Source organism: Mobula birostris, chromosome 22 (genome assembly GCF_030028105.1).
Source record: "Mobula birostris isolate sMobBir1 chromosome 22, sMobBir1.hap1, whole genome shotgun sequence".
NCBI lineage: Eukaryota > Metazoa > Chordata > Chondrichthyes > Myliobatiformes > Myliobatidae > Mobula > Mobula birostris.
Window position 1 is genome coordinate 29,856,355 of NC_092391.1, and position 26,362 is coordinate 29,882,716.

The window sequence follows — 26,362 nt, forward strand, 5'->3', positions numbered from 1 at the left end:
CTTTGAAAATGTATGTTTAAACTTTTATTGTGCTGCAGCTTTACTCACATCCAAGTTATGAGCCCTAATTCTTTTATTCTTCTCTTTAATCACAAATCTCTCCAAACATTTGAAGTATTTGATTTATTGCCAAGAAACTTTTATTCCTGGTTGGAAGTTAATGTGTTAACCCTGTTAAGAGTTAGGTTGCATCGGTGCATTGTTCCCTGACTCTGAAATTTACTGCAGCAGAGAAGTCAATTTTAGCTGCAGAGAACAATGGCTACTGATTGGGGATGAAAGACATTTCTTGGGTTCAAATTGACTGACCACACTCTTGCCCACATTTAAGATGATATCTATCATACATGATTAATCCGTGTCCCTTCACAACTTCTTGCTAACTTTTATTTATCTCTCTTGGCACCATCAGCAAATTTAGATATTTAGTGCTTATCCTTCATTCCAGTCATTAACAAACACAGTGAAAAGTTTTGGCTTCAGAACAGATCCATGGGGAAAAATACTTCTCACATATTCACATGACTAACACAAACAAACATAAATAAAAAATAAGAATAAATATTTCCAAATTAATTTTGAAAGCAGTATTACACATTTTAACTGACTGTTATTGCTCCCTTGAGTTTATCACACCAAGTTCATCGTCATCTGACTGTATGTATATACAAATAAACGAAACACCGTTCCTCCAGACCGTGGTACACTCAACAAAGCATTTATCATACACAGCACATAAAACAAAATATTACCACAATTACAAGTTAATAAAATATAATTCAAAGTACATGTCGTGTGCAGCACAAGAAAACAGTAACCAGTTCACTGTCTAGTGACAAGACTTCTGTCGTGGCAGGGTACTCATTAGTTTCACAGCCTGAGGGAAGAACCTGTTACCCAGTCTGCCAGTCCTTTTCCTGATTCTTCTGAACCAACTTCCTGAGGAGAGCTTACCTACCAGCCTCTGAGGGATGATCACATTAAATGTCAAGTTCATTGTCCATTCAGAAATCTGATGGTGGAAGGAAAGAAGATGTTCCTGAAAAGTTGAGTGTGTGTCCTCAGGCTGCTGGAACTTCTCCTTGATGGTATCAATGAGAAGATGACAGGTCCTGGGTGAAAAGGGCACTTAACGATGGATGCTGCCTTTTTGAGGCATTGCCTTTTGAAGATGTCCTTGATCCTGGGGAGGCTAGTACCCAAGATGGAGTTGACTGAGTTTATAACATTCTGCAGCTTTTTCCAATCCTATCCAGTGGCCCCAGCATACCAGACGGTGATGCAATCAGTTAGAGTGCTCCACACAGTACATCTGTAGAAAGTTGCAAGTCTTTAGTGACATACCAAGTCTCCTCAAATTACTAGTGAAATATAGCCACTGTTATAGCTTCTTTATAATTGTATCAACATGTTACATCTAGAATAGATATTCAGAGATTTTGACATTAGCAACTTGAAACTTCGCACCCTTTCCACTGCTGATCTCTCAACACAGACTGGTGTGTGTTCCTCGAATTCCCCTTCCTGAAGTCCACAATCATTTCTTTGGTCTTAATGACGTTGATTGTAAGATCTCTCAATAAGGACTGGAATTCTCCTTCCTGAAATCCACAATTAATTCCTTAGCCTTATTGTACTGAGTATAGGGGTTATTGTTGTGACACCACTCAAACAGCTGATCCTCGTCACTGTCTGAAATTCTGCCAACAATAGTTGTGTATCATTGGCAAATTTATTGATGGTGTTTAAGCTAGGCCTAGCCACCCAGTCTTAGGTGCAGAGAGAGTAGAGCAGTGGGCTAAGCATGCATCATTGAGGTGCACCAGTGTTGACTGTCAGCGAGGGGGAGGTGTTATTTACAATCCTCACTGACTCCGGTCTCCCGGTGAGGAAGTCAAGAATCCAGTTGCAGAGGGAGTCTGGTGGGGTGAATGTGCCAGATGCTGTGAGGCTGCAGGCATTACCATGTGGGAACTTGGTTTACAACAGTACCATTGCATCTTGCAGAGAAATTTGAATGGTTGAGTTAAATACCTTGGACTAATGACATATTGCCCGTGGTTGGCAAATGTTTTCATTTAAATATATTGTCAGGAAGCTACATTTCCAATATGTGAGATTTTGGGTTCGCTGGAACAGGAGCCTGTTATACTCTGGAGAGGACCTATTTATATTTTAAATTTAATTGGCACACTAAGAAATAGGAGAAGAATAAGGGCATTTGGCTCATTGGCATTTTATTACACTATCAAGTCAATGCATTTTCTAGCAATGCATCAGCACCACTCATGGCTTCTCCTTAAACAAAGCAAATATGATGCATTTGAGAGGCTGTTACATTGGGTGCAGCTCCTCAGTGTCCAGTGAGGGCAGAACCTTGGACCAGGAGCCTTCTCTGTAGAGACTTAGTAGTGGTTGCACTGAGCTTCTGCACATCCCTTTGTCACAACCACAGATTCGGCAGCGCAACAGATTTGGCAATTGCACTTGTGAATATGCACATGTCAGCTAATTATTATTTCATTGGGATAGTATATAACTCCATTCATTCCATAGTAGTATTTGTTGAGACTTGGACACAGCATCGCATTCCACCTTGCCTGAGAAATTGGACTGTTGAGTCAACTGACTCTGAAGCCTAGCGGTATTCATTTTATTTTTAGTTGTTCTTTTCAGCTGCAGTGTAGGCTTCGTTATCCATATGACAGTTTTAGTTAACGGCCCTGTTTGGCTTAGCGTTTATTGTTTTCTTTTCCTTTTCACACTGTTCGCATTAAAGTCTGTGAACTACCGACCTGCTTCAGTGTCTCTCGCTCCGCACTTGGGCCATGTCCGCATCGGGTGACAGCAAATCTCAACCACACAAAAATGGACCCAGCAGAGAGAGGGCAGCTGATCTTGGCCGTGAGATTTGTTGGTCAGAGTGATTCGTCGAGGCAACAATGTTCCATTGGAATTTCTATGTATAAACTGTTGTTTCTGTCTCCATCGTGACAGAAGGATCTTGCCAAGTAATGGACCCAGCGAAGTTTGAACAGTGACGTTTGAACATTAGCGGCTTGAGGAGAGGGTGCCTTTATTCTCAGTGCATGTCCTGACTCTACAATCCGAGAGTCCTGAGTCTACATTCCGAGAGTCCTGAGTCTACATACTGAACTTCTCTAGTCTACATTGAGTTTCTCCGGTATCCATTCCAAGCTTTTAAGTCACAAGTACCCACGCTCTCAATTCTGTATAACAAATGAGTGCTTCAAGCAAGCTTTATCAATTGATTCAATAAATCATCATTCAAGTCAATAGTGTAAATTCTGAAAGAGCCCTACTCCGGAAGCTGATCCCTGACTGGAGTGTGCAAACACACAAGTAACCCTATCAAGAGTATTTTTAACTTCTTGATGAAAGTCATGGTACAGACTGGGAAAATTGAACTTTCATGTAGCAAATTAAACAGATTTACAGAGAACCAGCTAGCTTAGTAATGAAAGAAACCATCTATGCTGTCTTGATCTGTAAAATTGACAGTATATCCGAATTGCCCCTGGAAAAATTGTGAAAGATAAAACATTGTTAGCAAGATTTGAAGAGGTTCCTTCTCTAGGTTTAAAGTTTCATGTTTTCGAGGTTTCCCAAGGACTTTTCTCTATGTTCCCAAGGTTTTTATTTTTCTGATTGTTTCCAAGGCTTATTCAATGTGTTTAGGATATTTCACTGTCCTCCCCATCTCGAGGACTCCCAAGCCTCCCTCTCTTCCCTGCCCAAGGTTTCTTGATCTCAGTCTATTGGGGTTTCCACGTTTCTCAGTCTCTCTGGATCCCCGAGTCTTCCTGCCTGTCAAGTTCCTCAGGTCTCTCCAGTCATCCCTGGATCTCACGTTTTCAGGTCTTCTTGGGCCATCAGGTGCCGGCTATAGGGAGTGGGGTCCTGTAGTGATTTCTTCAGGCCTGTGCAGGGCATCAGAGAGCATTGGACTCTGAGGTTTTTAGAGCACCTGAATTGGTTAATTGTTGCTTAACAATGTTTATTAATGGTTTAAGAGTTCCCTGCGTTTTTCTCGAGCGACTTGCTCTTTGTAATGTAGTTTCCTAGTGCTTTCTGTTTAAGTTTGTATAGTTTATTTTGATAGGCTCAGGGATACTGTGTCAGTTTTATTGTTGAAGCAGATGTCCGATTAGCTCCAATCGGAGGGTCCTCATTTTGAGAATGATCCGTTTCACAGTGTCACTTGATCAAGCTACCTCTGTAAAAGCTCCTGTTTCTGTCTCTACATGGAATTCTTTGACTCCGATATTGGCAGTGCACACCATGGCACTTAACTACCCGCATCACTGAAGGACATCTTGGATAAGTCCCTCACCCGAGACTTCCAGCGGACAAAAGTCGGTGGCGCCTCAGGGGCTGCACCTAGAGAGGGGGGCCCTGTCACAACCACGGATTCGGCAATGCAGTAGATACAGTAATTGCACTTCTGAATATGTATGTGTTAGCTAATTATTATTTCATTGTGATAGTATTTAACTCCATTCATTCCATAGTAGTATTTGTCAAAACTTGGACACAGCAACGTGCTTGCATTCCGCCTTGCCTGAGAAATTGGACTGTCAAGTCAACTGACTCTGAAGACTAGCGGTATTCGTTTTATTTTTAGTTGTCCTTTTCAGAAGCAGTGTAGGCTTCGTTTTCCATTTGGGAGTTTTAGTTAACGGCCCTGTTTGGCCTAGCATTTTTAAACACATTTTAGCGTTAACAATTAACACTGTTCGCATTAAAGTCTGTGAACTATCAACCTGCTTCAGTGTCTCTCATTCCGCACTTGGGCCCTATCTGCACTGGGTGACACCCTCAGCACGTTGCCCTGCATTTTGCAATGTACCAATGAACAGCATTCACTTCTGAGCATCTCCTTGCACTGGAAGAAACCTGGGCAGACCAAATGCAATGATTTCCCTTGTCTTCAAGTTGCATAAATCATTCTGTGATTTTTAACTGAGATGGCTACAATTTGTTCTTTCACTTTAAAGTAAGAGAACGCAGGGACAGCAAACACAAACACGGTTATTATTTCAGATAGAGTCACAGAGAACTACAGCACAGAAACAAGCCTTTTGCCCCATCTAGTCTGTGCTGAACGATCATTCTGTTTCATCCCATTGCCTTGCACTACAGTCCTCCATACTGTCTACCTCTCATTCAAATACTTATCCATGCCTCTCTCAAATATTGCAATCAAACTTGCATCCGCCACTTCCACTGGCTTCTCCTTTCAAAATCACACCATCCTTTAAGTGAAGAAGCTCCCCCTCAGATTCCCCTTAAATATTTCACCTTGTCAATGACCTCTAGCCTGCTTACATTTATCTGCTCTATATCCCACATAATTTTGTATTCCTCTAACAAATCTCTCCTCATTCTCCTGCACACCAGGGAGAAAATGTCCTGGCCTATTCACACTTCCCCCGCAACTCAAGTCTTGGCAACGTCTTTGTAGATTTTTTCTGATCAACATTGTCTGGACCTCAGTACACATGACAAGCGATAACCCAATTCACTTTCCTTATAGAAGCCTACATTGTGAAAAGAGAGGAACATTCAGAAAATGTAACCAAGCAGCCAAGCTACCTAAAAACTATCCTGCTCCCCTTGACCCAGATATTCATGCAAGTAATTCCTTGATCATGTAGAAGAGGGAAAATTTTAAAAAAACTCATGAAGAAACTATTTTACTTTGGACAGACTGCCAGCTGAGAAAACTGGAGATGAAAACTAAAAGCATCATGTGGTAACCCTACTCCAGAATGTCAAGATGTGAATTTATTACCACAACTAGCAATCCGAATGGAAGTGACTGCTCAATTGGAACCAGTATCTTACCTTTGATTTTGACAGTTTGGTGAGACTGTTGAGAGCTCTGGAACTTCGTTCCAGTGCTCTGTTGCTCAGCCACATATTTGAACACAATCTAAATTCTTTTCCAGTATTTTGATAATGTCCCTTATGTAATACCATACATTGGAAACCAAAGAGAAAAATAATGTGTGCTATTTGTGCTAAACTGGGCTAGCATTTATTCATCTTTAAATGAGAAATTGGCAGCAATTAAGACAACAATTTCTCTCTGGTATCTGTTTTATTTGGAATGAAATATGTCCTTTTCAGCTGGGGTGATCTCTTTGCATATTCTTCATACTTACCCCTCTACATGGCCCCACATTACTCTTCAGTTACAATGACGATAAGTCAACATATTAAATAAGGGATAAATAAATCAAAGACAAGGGCAATAATCGGGAAAATAACAGAAAATATATCCATATTTCCTAAAATGAATAGCTGAAGCAGCAATCATAAGGTTCGTAACCATAATTTCTATAAACACAGGCATCAAATATCAAAGTAACACAGAAAATGCTGGAGGAACTCAGCATCTATGGGCTTGAATATAAACAGTTGATGTTTTGGGCCAAGACCTATCTTCAGGACTGGAAAGGAAGACAATAGAATAAAATGTGGGGGAGGGGGAGGAGGATAGCTAGAAGATGATAGGTGAAGCCAGGTGGGAAGGGAATGATAAAGGGCTGGAGAGGAAGGAAATTGATAGAAGATAATGGACCATAAGGTCATATCAAATATCAAACATTAATCTTTCTGACGATGCTGTGCATCAACACACTGACTAAAATAGAAGGGAACTTTCCGATTGAATTTTACTGTGAACTTCAGTAAGTGTCTCTCCAAGAACCTCTCACCAACATCCGAGACGACTTTGCCGCAGTCCATTGACGTAGCCACAAGCTGGAGGAGTGGCTTGACAAAAGCCAAGAAGTGGGAAGAGAAAATTACATCCCATATGAACCAAAAAACTAAAATTCTTATTGAATAGAAAGTGAAAGCCATGCGTTATGTTGGACAGTAATTTTAACTCTGAATTGATAAGCCTTCAACCATTCTATGTTCAAATAATGAATGCTTGAATGACATTTATTTCAATTTATCATTCCGATGATCCAATATTTTTAAAATGTTTCCCTACCCAGGACCCCCTGATGTAGAGCAACCTTGCGAAAACAGTGTTAGAACATGGAGCCCCGATGCTGGTGTTGACGAGAAAACTGTTCCGCCGGTATGTCCGGAGCCTCAGGGCTGCTATTTGGAACTGGAATTTCGCTACGCATTGATTCCCAATTCCCTGACTGTCTGGGTCACCTTCACTGAAGGGGAGGTTCAGGGCGCTGTTCACAACATCATGTTACTGACAGTAAGCGGAAATGAAATCTCACTTGGGCCGCAGAACGTCTTCTGCGATGTCCCCATTACAGTCAGACTCACAGTAACGGAGGAAATTCATGCCATTCGGATCTTCACTCTCGATGAGCATCTGGAAATTGATGCTGCTATGCTGACCTCATCACCACAAAACACTTTATGCAAAGAATGTCGACCTATTCAGTATAAAATCATACGAGATCCACCGTTTCAAGAGGGACTAACTTCCACAGTGAATGATTTGAGCAGAAAATTTGAAGATGTGTAAGTACACAAGTCAACTTTCTCCCACATTGTCCAAACTCTTGATTGACTCATTTTCATTCTTCCATGGGCCCCTGTCTTCTCCTATTAGATTCCTTGTTCTTCAGCCCTTTACTTGTTCCACCTATCCCCTCCCACCATCTGACTTCATCCCTTCCCCCACCCACCCACCTTCCCCCTCACCTGACCTCACCAATCTCCTGCCAGTTTGTACTCCTTCCCCTTCCCCACCTTCTTATTCTGGCTTCTGCCCCCTTCCCTTCTAGTGCTGATGAAGGGGCTCAGCCCAAAATGCTAACTGTTGATTCCCTTCTGTAAATACTCCCTGACTTGCTCAGTTCCTCCAGCATTTTGTGTGCATTAATTGACTCCTTTGCTCATTTTCCCCCAATATTGTTAGACTCAGAGTTCAGAGCCAGGTTGACCCAAGCAACATCGTCTTTAAAAGGAGAGAGGGCAGAGAAAATAATGCAGTAAAATGTTATTGGAAGGCAGAGTGTTTCCTACCTTCCTGAAAAGATATTTAACACAGTATTACATTCTATTATTTCTCCAAGTACAATCACCTTCACTCTTGTACTTTAAGAAGTCAGCACCAGTAACGGATATTTTTTATATCACATGAATTGTCAGAAGTTAAGGTGGTAGATCATTCTAAAATTAATTTAAAGGTTTCAAAGATACATTCAATGTCAGAGAAATGTGTACAATATACATCCTGAAATCCTTTTTCTTCACAACCATCCACGAAAACAAAGGAGTTCCCCAAAGAATGAACGACAGTTAAATGTAAGAACCCCGAAGTACGCCCCCCCCCAGCCTCCCTCCCTCCCGAGTTTAAGCGGCAGCAAGCACGATATCCCCTCCCAACACCAGCAAAAAGAAAGCATCAGCACCCGTCACCGAGTACTCAAGCGTGCAGCAAAAGCAACAGTAAAGACACCGTCTTACAGTACTGCAAAGACTACATTGTTCACCTGGCATTCCAACTTATTTTAAACATAAATGCAATTAATCCATCAAAAAAAAACTAAGAAATCTGAGTGCTCAATATCATTAAACTCAGAATCAGGCTTAATATCACTGGCATGTGTCATGACAATTGTTCAATGTGGCAGCAGTACAATGCAATACAGAATAATAGAGAAAATGTGAAATACAGCACTACTGTGTGTGTATATATGAATAAAATAGCAAAATTAAATAAGTAGTGCAAAAATAAAAATTAAAAATAGTGAGACAGGGTTCTTGGGTTCAATGTCCATTCAGAAATCGGATGGCAGAGAAGAAGTTGTTCCTGAATCATTGAGTGTGTGCCTTCAGGCTCCTTCACCCCTTCCTGATGGTAGCAATGAGAACTGTTAAGATTCCAAAGGATCCTTTGGATAAATGATGTTCACATAACTCAGATTTTTATTCAATAAGTTGTCCACATCTCCTGATGACAAATGAATACTTATTTAATGCACTGTGTCATCAAGCTAAGTATGGTGCGAAAGGTTTTGTGAGAGGAAGGTATGAACATAGGATCAGATCAGAGACATATTAGCTGAACTGTTAATGTATTATTTTTATCCCAAAGTTAAAAGAAATAGTCATGATTGTGTTGGAAACATTCAGCATCTGTCACCTTGTCAACTTACTTTGCAAGCAACAACAGTATGATGGCCTAATATTTAGATGGATTTCTTCAAAACTGGAACCAGTGTCATAAACAACAGTAATAACCCATGAATAGAAGCTTCATTCATCATGGGAAAACGTCTTTTCTCTCTCTGGAGGAGAAATACAATGAGAAAATGTTGCTGGTTGCATATGACATATGTTTGTTTGATGGTTCTTCATGTTTGGCTGATGAATAGTTCAAATTCAAAGTTCAAAGTAAATTTATTATCGAAGTACGTTTTCTTGTAGGCATTCACATGTTAGTATATGGTATTCAGAGGTAGATGATGCTAGATTTGATCTTCTGCCTGAGTTGCACCAGCCGAAGTCAATGCTTGTAAGGGAAAAGAAATATTTTTGTTTATGACCATGAATTAACGTCTGCTGGACTTGCATGGCAGTGGGCATTATATGAAAGAGAGAAAGATAATTGTGAAAATTGATGTCCACACTGACTCCCTGGTCAAATCCAGACAACACTTTTGTGCTTGTTATAATTTCATTCATTGCAGCAGATGCAACAGCTTCACAAAACCATCAAAGGGACAAAGGAAAAATTTGTTACAATTCACAATCAACAAAGCCACTTTTTAATTGCTAAATGAACTCTTCTTGCAATTTAACTGTCATTCATTCTTTGGGGCACTCCTTTGTTTTCGTGGATGGTTGTGAAGAAAAAGTATCTCAGGATGTATATTGTATACATTTCTCTGACATTGAATGTACCTTTGAAACCTTTATATTAATTTTGGAATGATCTACCACCTTAACTTCTGTCAATTCATGTGATATAAAAATATCTGTTACTGGTGCTGACTTCTTAAAGTACAAGAGTGAAGGTGATTGTAATTGGGAAATAATAGAATGTAATACTGTGTTAAATACCTTTTCAGGAAGGTAGGAAACACTCTACCTTCCAATAACATTTTACTCCCTTACACATATTAGTCAGCACTAGTAACAGAGCAGTTGAATCATTGCCACAATTAGCCAACTAAAATGAGTGTTCACCTATTTATCATTCCACAATATCAATGAAACAGATTAACAGCCTCTTCTTAAGTCTGTTGTACACTGTTCCTTCATGATCTATTGCCAGCGCTGAAACATACAAAGACGGTCAAATTTACTTCTCGTACTTCATCCCTCGTGTTGGATAAACAGGTGAAAGGAAAGGAATTAAATGAATACATTCATTAACCCAGCTAAAAATATAGCGTAGTGGTTAGCTCAACACTTTGCAGTACCAGCAACCCGGGCCCAATTCCTGCAGCTGTCTGTAAGGAGTTTGTACATTCCCCCCGTGACCACGTGGGTTTCCTCTGGGTGCTCCTGCTTCCATCTGCAGATCAAAGATGTACTGGTTGGTAGGTTAATTTATCGTTGTAAATTGTCCCGTGATTAGGCTAGGGTTAACTTGGGGGTTGCTGGGCAACATGGCTCAAAGGGTCTGTTCCACACTGTATCTCAATAAATAAAGAAATAAAACCTGTTGGACTGCTTCTAGGTTGTAATCCATGATAATACCCTGGTAGACTGCAAATACAAAATGAAACAAAGCTCAAAAAGCAAAGCAACACACAATAGACAATAGGTGCAGGTGAAAAACCATATAGGATCAACAAAATATATTGCTAAGAATTTTGGAACAATTCAACCAATAACCATAGCCTGGACTAAATACCACTGCCATCCAAGCAGTACACCAGGGTTTGATTCTTAGCATTTACAATTTACATTAGGTTAATGATAGCTATTGGGCTATATACAGCAGCCTTGTCCAACCTTCACAGAATGGTTCAGAACTCGGTGTTATCCTCCATCTGTGCAGTTTAAGTACATCCCAGAGACAATATTAGAGTTGACATTTTGGGTCAATCATCTTTCATCACTTGGGCCATTCTTTCTTTACTCCACAGATGCTGACCGACTAGCTAAGTAGTTCTATTTTCTGATGTTATTTTTGACTTTCAGTACCTGCAGAATTTTGCTTTTGTAGGCTTGTATTATTTTGCCTCGCAAGATCTCAACTATAAGATGCATTCAGTACCATGTCATGAGTGTCCTTTGCGATTCAAGATGCTGCAAATGAAGGATAAGGGGGTGGTTAGCAGCCAAACAAACGGTCGCTGAAAAAATTAAAATGGACCTGTGTGAATATCCAGCTGAGCAACCTGCATGTAGAGCTTTCGGTAGAAAGTGAGAGGAGGAAAAGAGCAAAGGATATCAATGTCACAAAAACAATTTAGCAGCAAGTTTAGTTTCCTTTTCTCATAAGCTTACCCCTTGACAGAGTAAATTTGTGAATTGAACTGCACCTTTATCGTTGCTCTGTGCATTTTATCCTTCATCAGTTTTGTTTCGTGCATGTTTTGTGGAGAACACAAACAGACCTCCAAAGCTGTTGAGTGATCCTTTACTTGGCAGGATGGCAGTGACTAGTGCCAATGAATTGGATGATCTTTCCCATTTATAAGAACATTATAAAGCGCGCGAGACATGTTAAACATGTACACGAGTCCCCAAGGGCTGGATCTAGAACACACAAGATCAAATGCTGACAGACAGGAAAAAGAAAAATCCATGTAAATTCCTTTCAATTTATTTTTGTAACTGGGAATCTTGCTTATTTAGCCAAGATTGTGATATATATGGTACACTGAAGAACAGTGATAGTACTAATGAAGGGTACAGTCAGAATAAGGTAACTTCCACACTAATGCATTACACTAAAAAATGCTAGCAACTATTTGTGCAGAACCCAGTTGGCCCACGGCAATGAGAAGACATCTTCTTCAAAAGTTGTTTTGAAAGGAGGAATTGTTTTGACTTGAGTCATTACCAATTTTCATATGTATTGGAAAAAAATACTCTGCTGAACAACCAGAGAAGTATTGATGCTTTTATTTTTAATCTAAGAGTGAAAATTCGTCTGCTGCTGTTTGCGGCTCATCCCAGTGGAAATGATTATGGCTGATATCTATACCAAGGTTGCACTGTTTGGCAGATGGATGTTGGCGCTGAGTTGCTCAGCAAAGACATACTCTGTGACAAAGTCATGGAAGTATTCCTTGGATTTAGCCTTAAACCTATCTCTAAGAGGTAACAATAAATTTGCAGGGTGGAGTTGGTCTGAGGGAATACTAATTGGTGATTTGAGATTTATTGGCTTTTTGGGCATGATCACTTTACCAAGAAAGATAATAATCCGGGAATTTATTTTCCTCTTTTAAAAGGTATATGACAGCAATTTATGTAAGACACTATCTTGCAATATAAGTTACAGTAGAATAGGAAATCATGTTCAGTCCAATGCACGTTTAGGTCAGTCTGTTGGCATTCTCCCAAGAAATTAATTTTGTGTGTAACAAACAGCAGCTTTCAGAACTAAAACATCTGAAATTATGTCAAGCTAAAGATATTAATTGCTTAATTTCTTGGCAATGGAATGATTAAAGAATAAAAAAGATCATTTTAACCCTAACTGTCTGGAAGAGATTGGGCAGGAGGGCAGTTTCAACTCCTCCCGCTGGCTTATACATAGAAAAACTGCGGCAACTCAAGTTTTCCAAATCATATTTAGGCAGGCAAAGAGGATGTCCACTCAGGATCTTCCTTTAACAATGTCAGGCCCTAATGATTATTGGAGTCTTTGATTAAATGGAGAATGCTATGATCACCTGAAAAAGATCAAAAGGAATCTTGGTCTTTACTTGTAGAGTCAAAAGAACAAGTTCTCCACCTGGACCCAGCAGGAGAAACTAAGACTTCTCCTTCTATGGCACACTTGTTTCATTTGTTCAAGAAAGTTTTGGCCAATGGCTTTATTATGCCTTCTTATGCTGTGGCAGCTCTGATTTTACGAAGTATTAGCAGCTCAAAGATACAAAGTTTTCCCTGTGGCTCATTTGGTGGTATTCCAACTTTTTAGGCAAACGGAGATACAATATGCTCTTTCAAGGGGTTAAAAAGATTCAGTGGCAGTTGTTCAAAGCAGAGCAGTAGAGTTACCTCTGGAGTCCTGGCTAATATTTATATCTTATTCCACATTATTAAAAATGATCTCATTATCCTGTTGCTTTTTGTAGGAGCTTGTCACTGCAATTCAAAAGTACTTCATTGACTATAAAGCATTCTCTGATATCTTGCTGTGGATATGAGAGGTACTATGTCAATACAAGTCCTGTAGGAGATAATATATTTATAGCAAGAGAGCACTACAATGAAAACAATAGTGAGTCTACCTCAAGACTCTGACCAAGTTCATTTTCAGAGTCAGAACCAGAATTACTTTATTGCCAGCATGCAAAATATACCAGAATTGATTGTGGTTCAGTGCTAAGTGTAAAACACAGGATAATACCTGAAGAGACAACACAATAGACATCAGCAATTTACAAGACAATAGTGCAAACCGCCATGAGCAATCAACAATTAGGGGAACAGTCACATGCGCACATGTCAATAATCAAACTTAAATAAATGTGAATATATGAGCAGGTTAAATAATTATCAATAGAGCAAGGAGAGCAGGAAAAACCATTTAACGGATCTTGTGCAGAGACAGTTAGGGTATTACACCTGAGTGAGAAGCTAGATAGCTACAGGAAAGAAGCTTCGGAGATGCCGTGTAGTCCTATTGGTGATGGATGTTTAGCATCCCCCAACATATTACCACTTTCTGGGGGATAGCCTGAAGGATGAACCCATAAATTACCCTGTTGAACAACAGAACCTACAGAGATAGACGGGGCATCTTTACGCGCCTACTCCTGGACAGGCCATGTGTTCTGGTCACTTCAAAGCAATGCAACGACATATGCATGGTTACGAGGTCTCATTCTTAAAGAGGCACACAGTTAAAATAACAAAGTTGCTGAAACTTTGCAGGTGTTTTGACCTTAAACTTTCTGGAGACTTGAATAAGTAGACTACCCTTGCAATTCCAGACATAGGCTGTTCCTCTGAAGCAGGATACAGGATACCCTGCATAAGTATAGCCTTGTATACTCCAAGGTGTGATGTGTGTCGCAGTACCACTGTCTACCATCATATACAGTGTGGGCTTCAGCTTCATCTTGCCTCCAACTCTTTGTGGTAGCTGGTCTTTGCTACCTCTACAGGAGCAGAGTGCTCTTCTTTTTAATTGCTCCAGATCTTGTTGTGATTTACATTCATTTCCATCTGCTAGATGACATTATATCCAAATTTGGGCCGGATATTTTCTTGTCATCACAATGAAGTCAGCTCGTTGCTTGAGTTCACCACCATCTGAGCACATCTTACAGGGGGCTTCAGTGTTACCTTGTTGGCACAACTCAAGTTTTAATTTCACTACGTTGAGATTGATGTTTTGCTTCAGTAAGTCTTCAGATATTGTTTGTGAGTGAAGTTAGACGTCATCATGCCAAAAACTTGGTGTGGACATATTTGGCGGATTTGCTTCCACAGAATTGAATTTGTTTGACCTAAGCACCTTGTGTTCAGCCTGTTCTCAGACCCTGAGCCTGTTCTAAGACTCTGACCCTGTCTCTGTCTCTACACATTTATCTTATTCTCTCCATTGCTTTTCAATGTCCTCTTCATTATCAACTACTTGAAGAAAAGAATTTCCAATCCATATCATCCATGCTTCCCCCCCCCCCCCCCCCACCACCTAGGGAAGCTTTATTCAGCCTTTTATGTTCACATCTGCAGTACTTGCAACATCTCAGCCAACGTTGCAACTGACTATGATCTACCTCTTGTCTTGTGTTTCACTACACATACTTCCTTCAATTAGCCATCCAACATTTTGGGCCAGGCTTAGGATTTCTCTGCAGCTGTCCATGATTGTTTGCACGTTTCTAGAGTTAACTTTGTCCTGTGTAGTCATTTGAACACACTCACGTTTACGATATATGAATAAGACCATCAAATCTGCAAAATTGCAGTCATGGTAAACAGTTTTAAATAAGTATCAATGAATGTCTCCATCTTGGTTATGAGCAAACAGAATGGTCTCTTCACGCTGTTTCATACGTAGGCAGGCTGCAACATGCTTGCAACATACCTGATGCATTATACTGTGTCTCAATTTACTGGCATGGTTATGATACAAATTTCTCCCCTTGTGAACAGTGAAGTCAGACACAGTATAATAGATCAGTATGTTACAAGCATGCATACCCACCCCAGTTTATCTGGTATTCCCAGCTTGATAAATTTTGTCAATTCTTCTCTGCATTGTTTCCGTTCTTTAAACAGAATTCTTGCCTGGAAATCTGGCAACTCAAACATCACTGTTTTTCAGTCTGCATCCACATGCTGTCTTATTTTCAGGCACGGTCTTGACTTCTTGCTTTCCTTAACCAACACTCCAGAGGCAGTGAAGGACAGCTGCTAAGTTAAACTAACAAAGAGCCTTATGAAATAAAATAACCTTTCGGGTAGAAGAGAGGATCTTATTTGATAGTATGCTTTCTCCTGAACAGCCAATAGGTTGCAGCCAGTTCAATGCAATGTAACTGTAGCTGGTAGAGAGAGTAGCTGTCCACATTTTAATGATTCATTTCTTAAAGAGGTACACTCTCAATATTACAACAGTCGAGTATGTTACAACTTTCCCAGTCTGTTCAGTTGTGGGCATTGCCCTACCCTATACACTTGTGAAGGAAAGATTCTTGGTAAATGTGGTTCAATGAGGACATCTAAAACTATGAAGATCAACTCTCTGGGATGGGGGAGGAAAAATGATCCAACCAGTAATAATTGCATTTGAGAAAAATTGGCATTATGTTTTAATGTGTTTGTCTTTTCTGATGATATTGACACCCAGAAGATGGGAGGTGTATTAAGCCACGACTCTTTCAAACTACATACACAAAATTGCCACTATGACTTACTGCAAGGATACTATGATCGACAAAAGTTCAAATCCTTGACAGTTACGGGACAGGTTACATACCTGGTCTCAGAAGTTACTGAAGTATGACTGCATTGAAAAACATAACCCTCAGATTACAGAGGGCTTTGACAGATGATGTCAAAATTCACTACAGTGATAAAATCCTTGCTGGGGAAAGGATCTTAAACTTTCTTTCCTGCACCAACATTTGTATTTCTATTCATGTCTCCATGGCACAAGGAGAAACAATTCCCTTTCTTTTGAGTTTCCCTTTAAGCAGTTTTTCTCAATTTTATCCAATTTATTTATAAACTGTAGTCTGAAATGTTTTGGTTTGCTCAATTAAAATTAAGTTTCTCACTGCAAGGAATCTTTCTTTCTAAGCAAGTTTGTTTAATGAAGCAAATTTAATTTGCCGATCTTTTCGTGGACATGCCTCTGTGTATTTTCTATGGCATGTATATGAAGTTATGCTGCTGATCAAGTTAGAAAGCCTTCCTCAACATCACCTTGAGGGCCTTTTACGGAGAATATTCAACTCAGATGATAAAACAGGCTGATAGATGCAAAAGATGCAGATGGTTAGTTGAGGGGTAGGCCCTGAAAAAAAAATAAGCAAAAGGAACTGTATTTAAATATGCACGAGTTCTTTCCTTGGCACTCTAATTTCATAGAGTTATTGAGTCACACAGAGGTACTGAACAGAAATAGACCCTTCAGCCTGCCAAATCTGGGCTGACAATTCAGCATCCAGTTTTTACAGAAAACCACACTAACATTTTATTCTTCCCACAAAGACTTAACTATTTATTTTATTTATATACAGCATGGAATAGGCCCTTCTGGCCCTTCAAACTGCGTTGCTTAGCAAGCCGTGATTTAATCCTAGCCTAATCACGGGACAGTTTACAATATACAATTTAAAATTTACAACCTAGCAACCGGAATATTTTTGGACTGTGGGTGTGGGAGGAAACCAAAGGAGCTTGAGGAAACCCACACAGTCATGGGGAGAATGTGGTGGTGGGTGGGAATTGAACCCAGTTTGCAGGTACTGTAAAGTATTGTGCTAACCACAATGCTAAAATGCTGCCCCTGCAGCAACTCCCTCAGATTCTATCATTTGCCTTCATATTAGAGGTAATTTGCAATGGCAAATGAACCTTCTCACCCACACATTTTTGGGATTTGAAAGGGAATCAGGTCACCTGGAGGAAACACACGTGGCCACTGGGGAAACGTGCAAAGTTCACAAAGACGGCACTGAATGTCAAGATTGAATGTGAGTCACTGGAGCTCTGAAGCAGCAGCTCTACTAACCACTGTGCTGTCTGTAATTTTCCTTCATTTTCTTCACCTTAAGCAAAACTCACTTCATATTTATTGAAGCTTGATAACCCTTGTCTGGAGCAAATTTGCTTTGTGAAGATCAGCTTCAGAAAAAAGAAGAGCATGAAAGAATTGACTTTAGAATTCAACAAAAATAGCATTTTATATAGATAGAATGTAAAATAATATTTAAGAAGGGTGACTTAACATTCATAAAGTAGAAACAGTATTATATAATTGGGGAGATATATAACTGTAGATTTTGTTTAATGAAATCAAAATATCAGCAGTAATATAATTAACATTATAGAGTTGCAGAAGGTCACATGCAAATCTGTGCTGTCCAGACTGAGGTTAAAGATTTAAGTAATAGGAAGTTTCCACTGCTTTACAAAAGAAGACTGTCTAATAAAAGGGAAAAGTTATGAAACCCATACCAACTCAGTATTAAAGTATGAGGCAGAATTTCTGGAAGACTGGTTTCCACGAGCAGCTGGGGAGGAAGAGTACACTCAAATGTACACTCAAAACTAAAATAGAAGATTTGAATTCTTTAAAGATAATATTTTTTCAAACAGATAGAAAGCTAATTAAATGGGACAAATAATTTCTCCAGCGGAAAATCCTTCCGTAAGATTCACAAAGGAAAGGTGCAGGACTCTGAACATCACTGTAAAAAATACAGAGGAAGCCAAGATGGATCGTCAAAGCCATTTCTGCCAAAATGAGTGATTGCATTCATTGGCACCCATTCTGATTTTTACCACCCCTGAGGACTGCAAAGTTCTTTGAGCTTTTGCCTCTCTTTGACTGTTCAATTATTCATACTATTTACAATTGACTGTGGCAGGATTACCAAATATTCCTCTTGCAAATTAACTGTGGAAATACATAAATTTGAGTCTTCAACAGCATGGCAACTCATACTTGGTAAAGTACTTATTATTAACAATGTGTCAACCAAGAGGTGGGCTTGGTATAATAATTCATAGCAAAGTGTCCATTGTATGGAGACCTACAGTAAATAATCATTGTCAGTGAATAACAGCGGAAATAAATGATGGTAACTATAACATTTTCAAGACGGTGCTGATAAGTGGCGACTCCTTGCATACAGCTCTGATGGGAATCATCAAATTCCCATTTAGGATTACTGAAATCCAGTCACAGCCCCAGGTACTGCAGCAAGCAACATCGTTTAAAGAAAATCTATCAATTCTCAAAATCGGTGGACCCCAGATGGCAGACTCCGGTCACAAGTGCAGTTCCCTTTTCAGAAAACAGAAACGTGAAAGACAAACTGGACTACGTATGCGATTGAAACACAGAGCCCTTGGACTCCCACTCCTGACTATCCTGCTGGTGAAAAATAAAATTGAAGACCTCAGAGCAAGACTGCAGTACCAGAGGAACATAAGGGACTGCTGTGTACTTTGCTTCACAGAAATATGGCTCACTGCCACCATTTCAGGCCCAATGCAGTAGGACAAGGATTTCACCGCTCACTGCAAAGCCAGGACATCTCAGTCTTATAAAGGTAGAGAAGGTGGAGTATGCTTTATGACTAACTCATCGTGGTGTACAGATGTAGTTGCTCTGTCTCAAACCTGCTCATCTGACCTGCAGCATCTAGAAGTCAAATGTCATCCATTTTATCTGCTGAGGGAGTTTTCCACCATCATCCCGATAGCGCTATACATTCCACCTTGCCAACATCAGACAGGCACTGGAGGAGCTGAGCACCATGATCAGCAGGCATGAAGCAGTGCACCCTGACGCTTTCCCTATCACTGCGAGGGATTTCAACCAGGCCAGCTTGAAGAAGTCCCTGAACAAGTACCACCATCATATCATCTGTGAAAGCAGAGGAGCTAACACACTTGACTACTGTTATTCCACCATCAGGTACACTTACCATGCTATTCCACACTTTGGAAAGTCAGATCACCTGGCCGTACTTCGACTCCCAGCATACAGGCAGAGATTAAAGACGGCAGCACCAGTGGTGATGACCAAGAAGGTACGTTCAGGGGAAGAGGAGGAGTGCTTACAAACTGTCTTGAGTTGGTGGACTGCACAATATTCAGGGATTCAGCTTTGAATCTGAATGGACATGCCACAGTTTTCTCCAACTTCATCAAGACTGTATAGTTCAGTGTGTGTCTTCTGGAACATACTGGAGATACCCAAACCAAAAGCCATGGATGAGCCAGGAGGTTTGCAGTCTGCTCAGGGCTAGGCCTGTGGCACTCAAGACCGGTGATCCAGAACTATGTTTAAAACCACAAGACCATAAGACTTAGGAGCAGAATGAGGCTATTCCTCCCATCAAGTCTGCTCCACTATTCTATCATGGCTGATTTATTATCCCTCTCAACCCCATTCTCCTGCCTTCACCCCGTAACATTTGATGCCTTGACTAATCAAGAACCTATCAATCTCCACTTTTAAATATACCCGTTCACTTAGCCTCCACAGCCAACTGTGGCAATGAATTCCACAGGTTCACCACCCTCTAGCGAAATAAATTCCTCCTCATCTCTGTACTAAAGGGACATCCTGGCTTAGGAAGTTTCTCATCTTTGCTCCAATTTGATGTCCCTCTATTTTGAAGCTGTGCTCTCTGGTCCTAGACTAACCCAATATACAAAACATCCTTGCAACATCCAATCTATGTAGATCTTTCAATATTCGATAAATTTTCAATGAGATCCCTCTGCATTCTTCTAAGCTCCAGCAAGTATAGGCCCAGAGCCATCAAATGCTCTTCATACTTTAACCCTTTCACTCTGGAGGTAGTCTTGTGAATCTCCTCTGGACCCTCCCCAATGCCAGCACATATTTTCTTAGATCAGAGGCCCAATACTTCTCACAATACTCCATGCGTGGTCTGACCAATGCCTTATAAAGCCTCAGCATCACACTCTTGCTTTCATATTCTAAACTTCTTGGAATGAATGTTAACATTGCATTTGCCTTCCTTACCACTGACTCAACCTGCAAGTTAACCTTTAGGGAATCCTGCACAAGGACTGTCAAGTCCCTTTGCACATGACTTTTTTAATTTTCTCCCTGTTTAGAAAATAGCCTACACCTTTATCCCTTCTATCAAAGTAGGGATACACTTCCCCACACTATATTCCATCTGCCAATTCTTCGCCATTTTCCCAATCTATCTTAGTCCCTCTGCAGACTACCTTCTTCCTCAACACTACATGCCCTCTACCTATCTTTGTATTGTCTGCAAACTTGGCCACAACGCCATCAATTCCAACATCCAAATCATTGACGTATAATGTGAAAAGAAGCAGTCCCAATACTGGGGATCATCACTAGTCGCCAGTAGCTAAACAGGATAGGCCCTCTTTATTCCCACTCTTTGTGTCCTGCAAATCAGCCAATCTTCTATCCATGCTAGTGTCTTTCCTGCAATACCATGAGCTCTTAGCTTGTTAAGCAGCCTCATGTGCGGCATCTTGTCAAAGGCTTTCTGAAAATCCAGGTAAACAAGATCCACTGACACCCATCAAAGTTGCTGGTGAACGCAGCAGGCCAGGCAGCATCTGTAGGAAGAGGTGCAGTCGAGCTTCAGGCCGAGACCCTTCGTCAGGACTAACTGAAGGAAGAGTGAGTAAGGGATTTGAAAGTTGGAGGGGGAGGGGGAGATCCAAAATGATAGGAGAAGACAGGATGGGGAGGGATAGAGCCAAGAGCTGGACAGGTGATTGGCAAAAAGGGATACGAGAGGATCATGGGACAGGAGGTCTGGGAAGAAAGACAAGGCGGCGGAGGGGGGAGGGGAACCCAGAGGATGGGCAAGAGGTATATTCAGAGAGACAGAGGGAGAAAAAGGAGAGTGAGAGAAAGAATGTGTGCATAAAAATAAGTAACAGATGGAGTACGAGGGGGAGGTGGGGCCTTAGCGGAAGTTAGAGAAGTCGATGTTCATGCCATCAGGTTGGAGACTACCCAGACGGAATATAAGGTGTTGTTCCTCCAACCTGAGCGTGGCTTCATCTTTACAGTAGAGGAGGCCGTGGATAGACATGTCAGAATGGGAATGGGATGTGGAATTAAAATGTGTGGCCACTGGGAGATCCTGCTTTCTCTGGCGGACAGAGCGTAGATGTTCAGCAAAGCGGTCTCCCAGTCTGCGTCGGGTCTCGCCAATATATAAAAGGCCACATCGGGAGCACCGGACGCAGTATATCACCCCAGTCGACTCACAGGTGAAGTGTTGCCTCACCTGGAAGGACTGTTTGGGGCCCTGAATGGTGGTAAGGGAGGAAGTGTAAGGGCATGTGTAGCACTTGTTCCGCTTACACGGATAAGTGCCAGAAGGGAGATCAGTGGGGAGGGATGGGGGGGATGAGTGGACAAGGGAGTTGCGTAGGGAGCAATCCCTGCGGAATGCAGAGAGAGGGGGGGAGGGAAAGATGTGCTTAGTGGTGGGATCCCGTTGGAGGTGGCGGAAGTTACAGAGAATAATATGTTGGACCCGGAGGCTGGTGGGGTGGTAGCTGAGGACCAGGGGAACCCTATTCCTAGTGGGGTGGCGGGAGGATGGAGTGAGAGCAGATGTATGTGAAATGGGAGAGATGCGTTTAAGAGCAGAGTTGATAGTGGAGGAAGAGAAGCCCTTTTCTTTAAAAAAGGAAGACATCTCCCTCATCTTAGAATGAAAAGCCTCATCCTGAGAGCAGATGCGGCGGAGACGGAGGAATTGCGAGAAGGGGATGGCGTTTTTGCAAGAGACAGGGTGAGAAGAGGAATAGTCCAGATAGCTGTGAGAGTCAGTAGGCTTATAGTAGACATCAGCGGATAAGCTGTCTCCAGAGACAGAGACAGAAAGATCTAGAAAGGGGAGGGAGGTGTCGGAAATGGACCAGGTAAACTTGAGGGCAGGGTGAAAGTTGGAGGCAAAGTTAATAAAGTCAACGAGTTCTGCATGCGTGCAGGAAGCAGCGCCAATGCAGTCGTCGATGTAGCGAAGGAAAAGTGGGGGACAGATACCAGAATAGGCACGGAACATAGATTGTTCCACAAACCCAACAAAAAGGCAGGCATAGCTAGGACCCATACGGGTGCCCATAGCTACACCTTTAGTTTGGAGGAAGTGGGAGGAGCCAAAGGAGAAATTATTAAGAGTAAGGACTAATTCCGCTAGACGGAGCAGAGTGGTGGTAGAGGGGAACTGATTAGGTCTGGAATCCAAAAAGAAGCGTAGAGCTTTGAGACCTTCCTGATGGGGGATGGAAGTATATAAGGACTGGACATCCATGGTGAAAATAAAGCGGTGGGGGCCAGGGAACTTAAAATCATCGAAAAGTTTAAGAGCGTGAGAAGTATCACGAACATAGGTTGGAAGGATTTGAACAAGGGGTGATAAAACAGTGTCGAGGTATGCAGAAACGAGTTCGGTGGGGCAGGAGCAAGCTGAGACAATAGGTCGGCCAGGACAGGCAGGTTTGTGGATCTTGGGTAGGAGGTAGAAACGGGAAGTGCGGGGTGTGGGAACTATAAGGTTGGTAGCAGTGGATGGGAGATCCCCTGAGCGGATAAAGTCGGTGATGGTGTGGGAGACAATGGCCTGGTGCTCCTTAGTGGGGTCACGATCGAGGGGTAAATAAGAGGAGGTATCCGCGAGTTGTCGCTGTGCCTCAGTAAGGTAGAGGTCAGTAACACTTCAACTCAACCCACTGATTCCAATTTTGTCCTATTATCTGCCTATCCTTCCTCATAGTCTCACTGCACTGACTTGTATACCCACTGCCACATCCTCAGCCCTATCTCTTCAGTTCCCATCCCCAAGCAAAATTAATTTACCCACCCCAACAGCACTAGCAAATCTGCTGCAAGGATGTTGGTCCCCCTTGGGTTTAGGTGTAACCTTACTGTTTTGTACAGATTATACGTTCCCCAGAAGAGATCCCAAAGATCAAGATATCCAGGAACGACCTATGGAAGATTATTTTAGGGATGAGGAAACAATTCCGATTGAAATTAGAGACCGAATCAGATGCACGTCAGCTCTGGCAGGGTTTGCAGGCCATTACAGTACTGACTATAAGGTCAAACCTAACATCACGAATAGCTGTGATGTGTGATGCTTCACTTACAGATGTGCTCAACATCTTTCACGAGGGTGAACCCTCTCAAAGTGTCAGGCCCTGATGGTGTACCTGGTACGGTAATGAAAATCTGTGTCAACCTATTGGCGAGAATCTTCAAGAGCATCTTCAATCTCTCACTGCTGCTGTCAGAGGTTCCTGCCTGCTTCAAAAGGGTGACAATCATACCACTGCCCAAGAAGAACAGGAGGACTGAGGAATTGCTTCAATAACTATCACCCAGTTGCACTCATTCAAGTGCTTTGAGAGGTTTGTCATGGGCAGAATCAACTCCTGCTAAAGCAAGAATCTGGATCCACTGCAATTTGCCTGTTGCCACAGTCTCTCTCTCTTCTGGCTATCCACCCCATAGGATGATAATGGTTCCTTTCAGTGCAGAAAGGAACAGTGTGTGCGTGAATGGATTTTACGTGAGTAGGGGGTTGCACAGGTCCAGACCCACCCTCTCGACATCCCCTCCCGGATCCAGCAACATGGTGGGATCCAAGACGGCTGGGGGAAATTCTGTTGCAGTGAATGGCTAGACCAAGCTTCGATGCAAGGGATGCCCTTTCTGCGCTTCACGGCACATGTTTGCTAGATGGCCATTGACCCGACGAGAGGGTTCATCCGCCCTTTGACAGGTCTTGTTTTTCATCCTGCAGGGTGTCTAGCCACCCTCCTCACCAGGCAAGCCTGGTGGGGGAGCCGGTTTAGTCGCCGACCACCTGACCGTGCGACAGGTAGTACTGGGTTACATGGTACCAGGAGTACTCAGATGAGTGACCTGACACGGATCGCCACAGTAGGTCTACATCATCATCATCATGTGCCATGTCATATAATGTTGGCCATCATGGTGACCATGATTGTTCTTGCCAAATTTTTCTACAGAAGTGGATTGCCATTGCCATCTTCTGGGCAGTGCCTTTACAAGACGGGTGACCCCAGCCATTATCAATACTCTTCAGAGATTGTCTGCCTGGTCTCAATGGTCGCAAAACCAGAAATTGTGATATGTACCTGCTGCTCATACAACCATCCACCACCTACTCCCATGGCTTCACATGATCCTGATCAGGGTGCTGAGCAGGTGCTGCACCTTGCCCAAGGGTGACACAGACTAACGGAGGGAAGAAGCACCTGACACCACCTTGGTAGAGACATATCTCCACCCCATCACCCCAGACAGGTCTACAGTAGATACAATCTCACTGGTTCTTTACTTGGCCTTGGATCATCTGGACAATAGGAATACCTATGTCGGGCTGCTATTTGTTGATTACAGCTCAGTGTTCAATACAATCAGTACTAACCTCAGTACTAATTAACAAGCTCCAAAACCTGGGTCTCTGTACCTTCTCTATGAATGGATCTTGGCTTTCTAATTGGAAGACCACAGTCAGTGGAAATCACATCTTCCCCTAGCTGACAATCAACACTGGTGCACCTCAAGGATGTGTGCTTGGCCCACTGCTCTGCTCTCTCTATACCCACAACTGTGTGGGCAGGCACAGCTCAAGTTTGCCCATCTAAAAATTTGCCAATGACACAACTGAGGTTGGTAGACTTTCAGATGCTGATGAAAAGGCGTGAGATAGACCAGCTGGTTGAGTGCTGTTGTAACAACAACCCTGCACTCATTATCAGTAAAACCAAGGAACTAACTGTGTAAACAGGAAGGGCGACTTGAATATGGACATCAAGAAAGACTCTAGTCAATTTCTACAGATGTACCATGGAGAATATTCTAACTGGTATGAAGGGGCCACTGTACAGGATCAGAAAAAGCTGTAGAAAGTTGCAAACTCAGCCATCTTCATCATGGGCAATACCCTCCCCAGCACGGAGGATATCTTCAAAAGTTGATGCCTCAAAACTGTGGCAGCCATCATTAAAGACTTCTATTGCCCAGGGCATGCCTTCTTCTCCTTGCTACCATCAACAGGGAGGGTAGAGGAGCCTGAAGACCCACACTCAACATTTTAGGAACAGCTTCCTCCCCTCCACTATCAGACTTCCGAATGGACGATGAATCCATGAACACTAACTAATTTTTTGCCCTATTTTTGAACAATTTATTTTAATTTTCAATAATTCTTTTTTGTAATTTATAGCTATTAATATTATTTATTGCAATGTACTTCTACGGCAAAACAACAATTTTCATGATATATGCCAGTGTTATTAAACTTGATTCTGCTTCTCTAGAATTATGCATTAGTAAGGATAGCCAGTTATGAAAAATGTACAGTGTCACCAAGTGTGACTGACAGAGGAATTTTTTATTCAGTTGCACTTCCACTGACTTCAGCATTCTTACAAAATACATATTCTCTGATGTTCCTTCTGCAACTCCAAGGATGCTTTTAATTAAGTCAAAGGCCAGAAAAACATCAACCAATTACAGTCAAACACCCTCCCTCTGATGATGAATTATTTGGAAGAAACATTATCCCTGGCAAGGATACTGAATGCAGTCTAGAATGACCATCACTCTCCATTATAAAGTGTGTCTCAGCAACACATGCCAAAAAAAAAAATTGCTTAAGTCCTGAAAGACACAAACTACACAAATGGTAGTTGACGATAAGCTGACACCATGGGTAAACCTCAATGTCACTACACTTAAGGAGTTTAGCACACTTAGCACATTTCCATGATACTTCAGATTCAAAATGAGAGCTCCTGGCGCTACTTCCTTCTGACAGCATCCCAACATGTCACCAGATTTGGAAGTCCCTCCTGCTGCTGAAAAAGACTATCCACAGGAGTGGAGGTGGAGGACTCTAAAGGGCATGATTCCTTGAGTAATACAGCAATATAATATATTTTTAAGTTTGCTTTC

At 41.7% G+C, this 26,362-nt stretch overlaps 1 protein-coding gene across 6 annotated transcripts in view; it reads left to right on the plus strand.

Annotated features, from left to right (window-relative positions):
* The window catches only part of LOC140186348 (pappalysin-1-like), a 367,560-nt gene that overhangs the window by 58,015 nt on the left and 283,183 nt on the right, over positions 1 to 26,362 (plus strand). For all 6 annotated transcript variants that reach the window (XM_072240504.1, XM_072240506.1, XM_072240505.1 and 3 more), the window contains exon 7: positions 7,032 to 7,524. In XM_072240504.1, the coding sequence (XP_072096605.1) occupies positions 7,032 to 7,524 (493 nt within the window). The remainder of the gene's footprint in view (positions 1 to 7,031; positions 7,525 to 26,362) is intronic.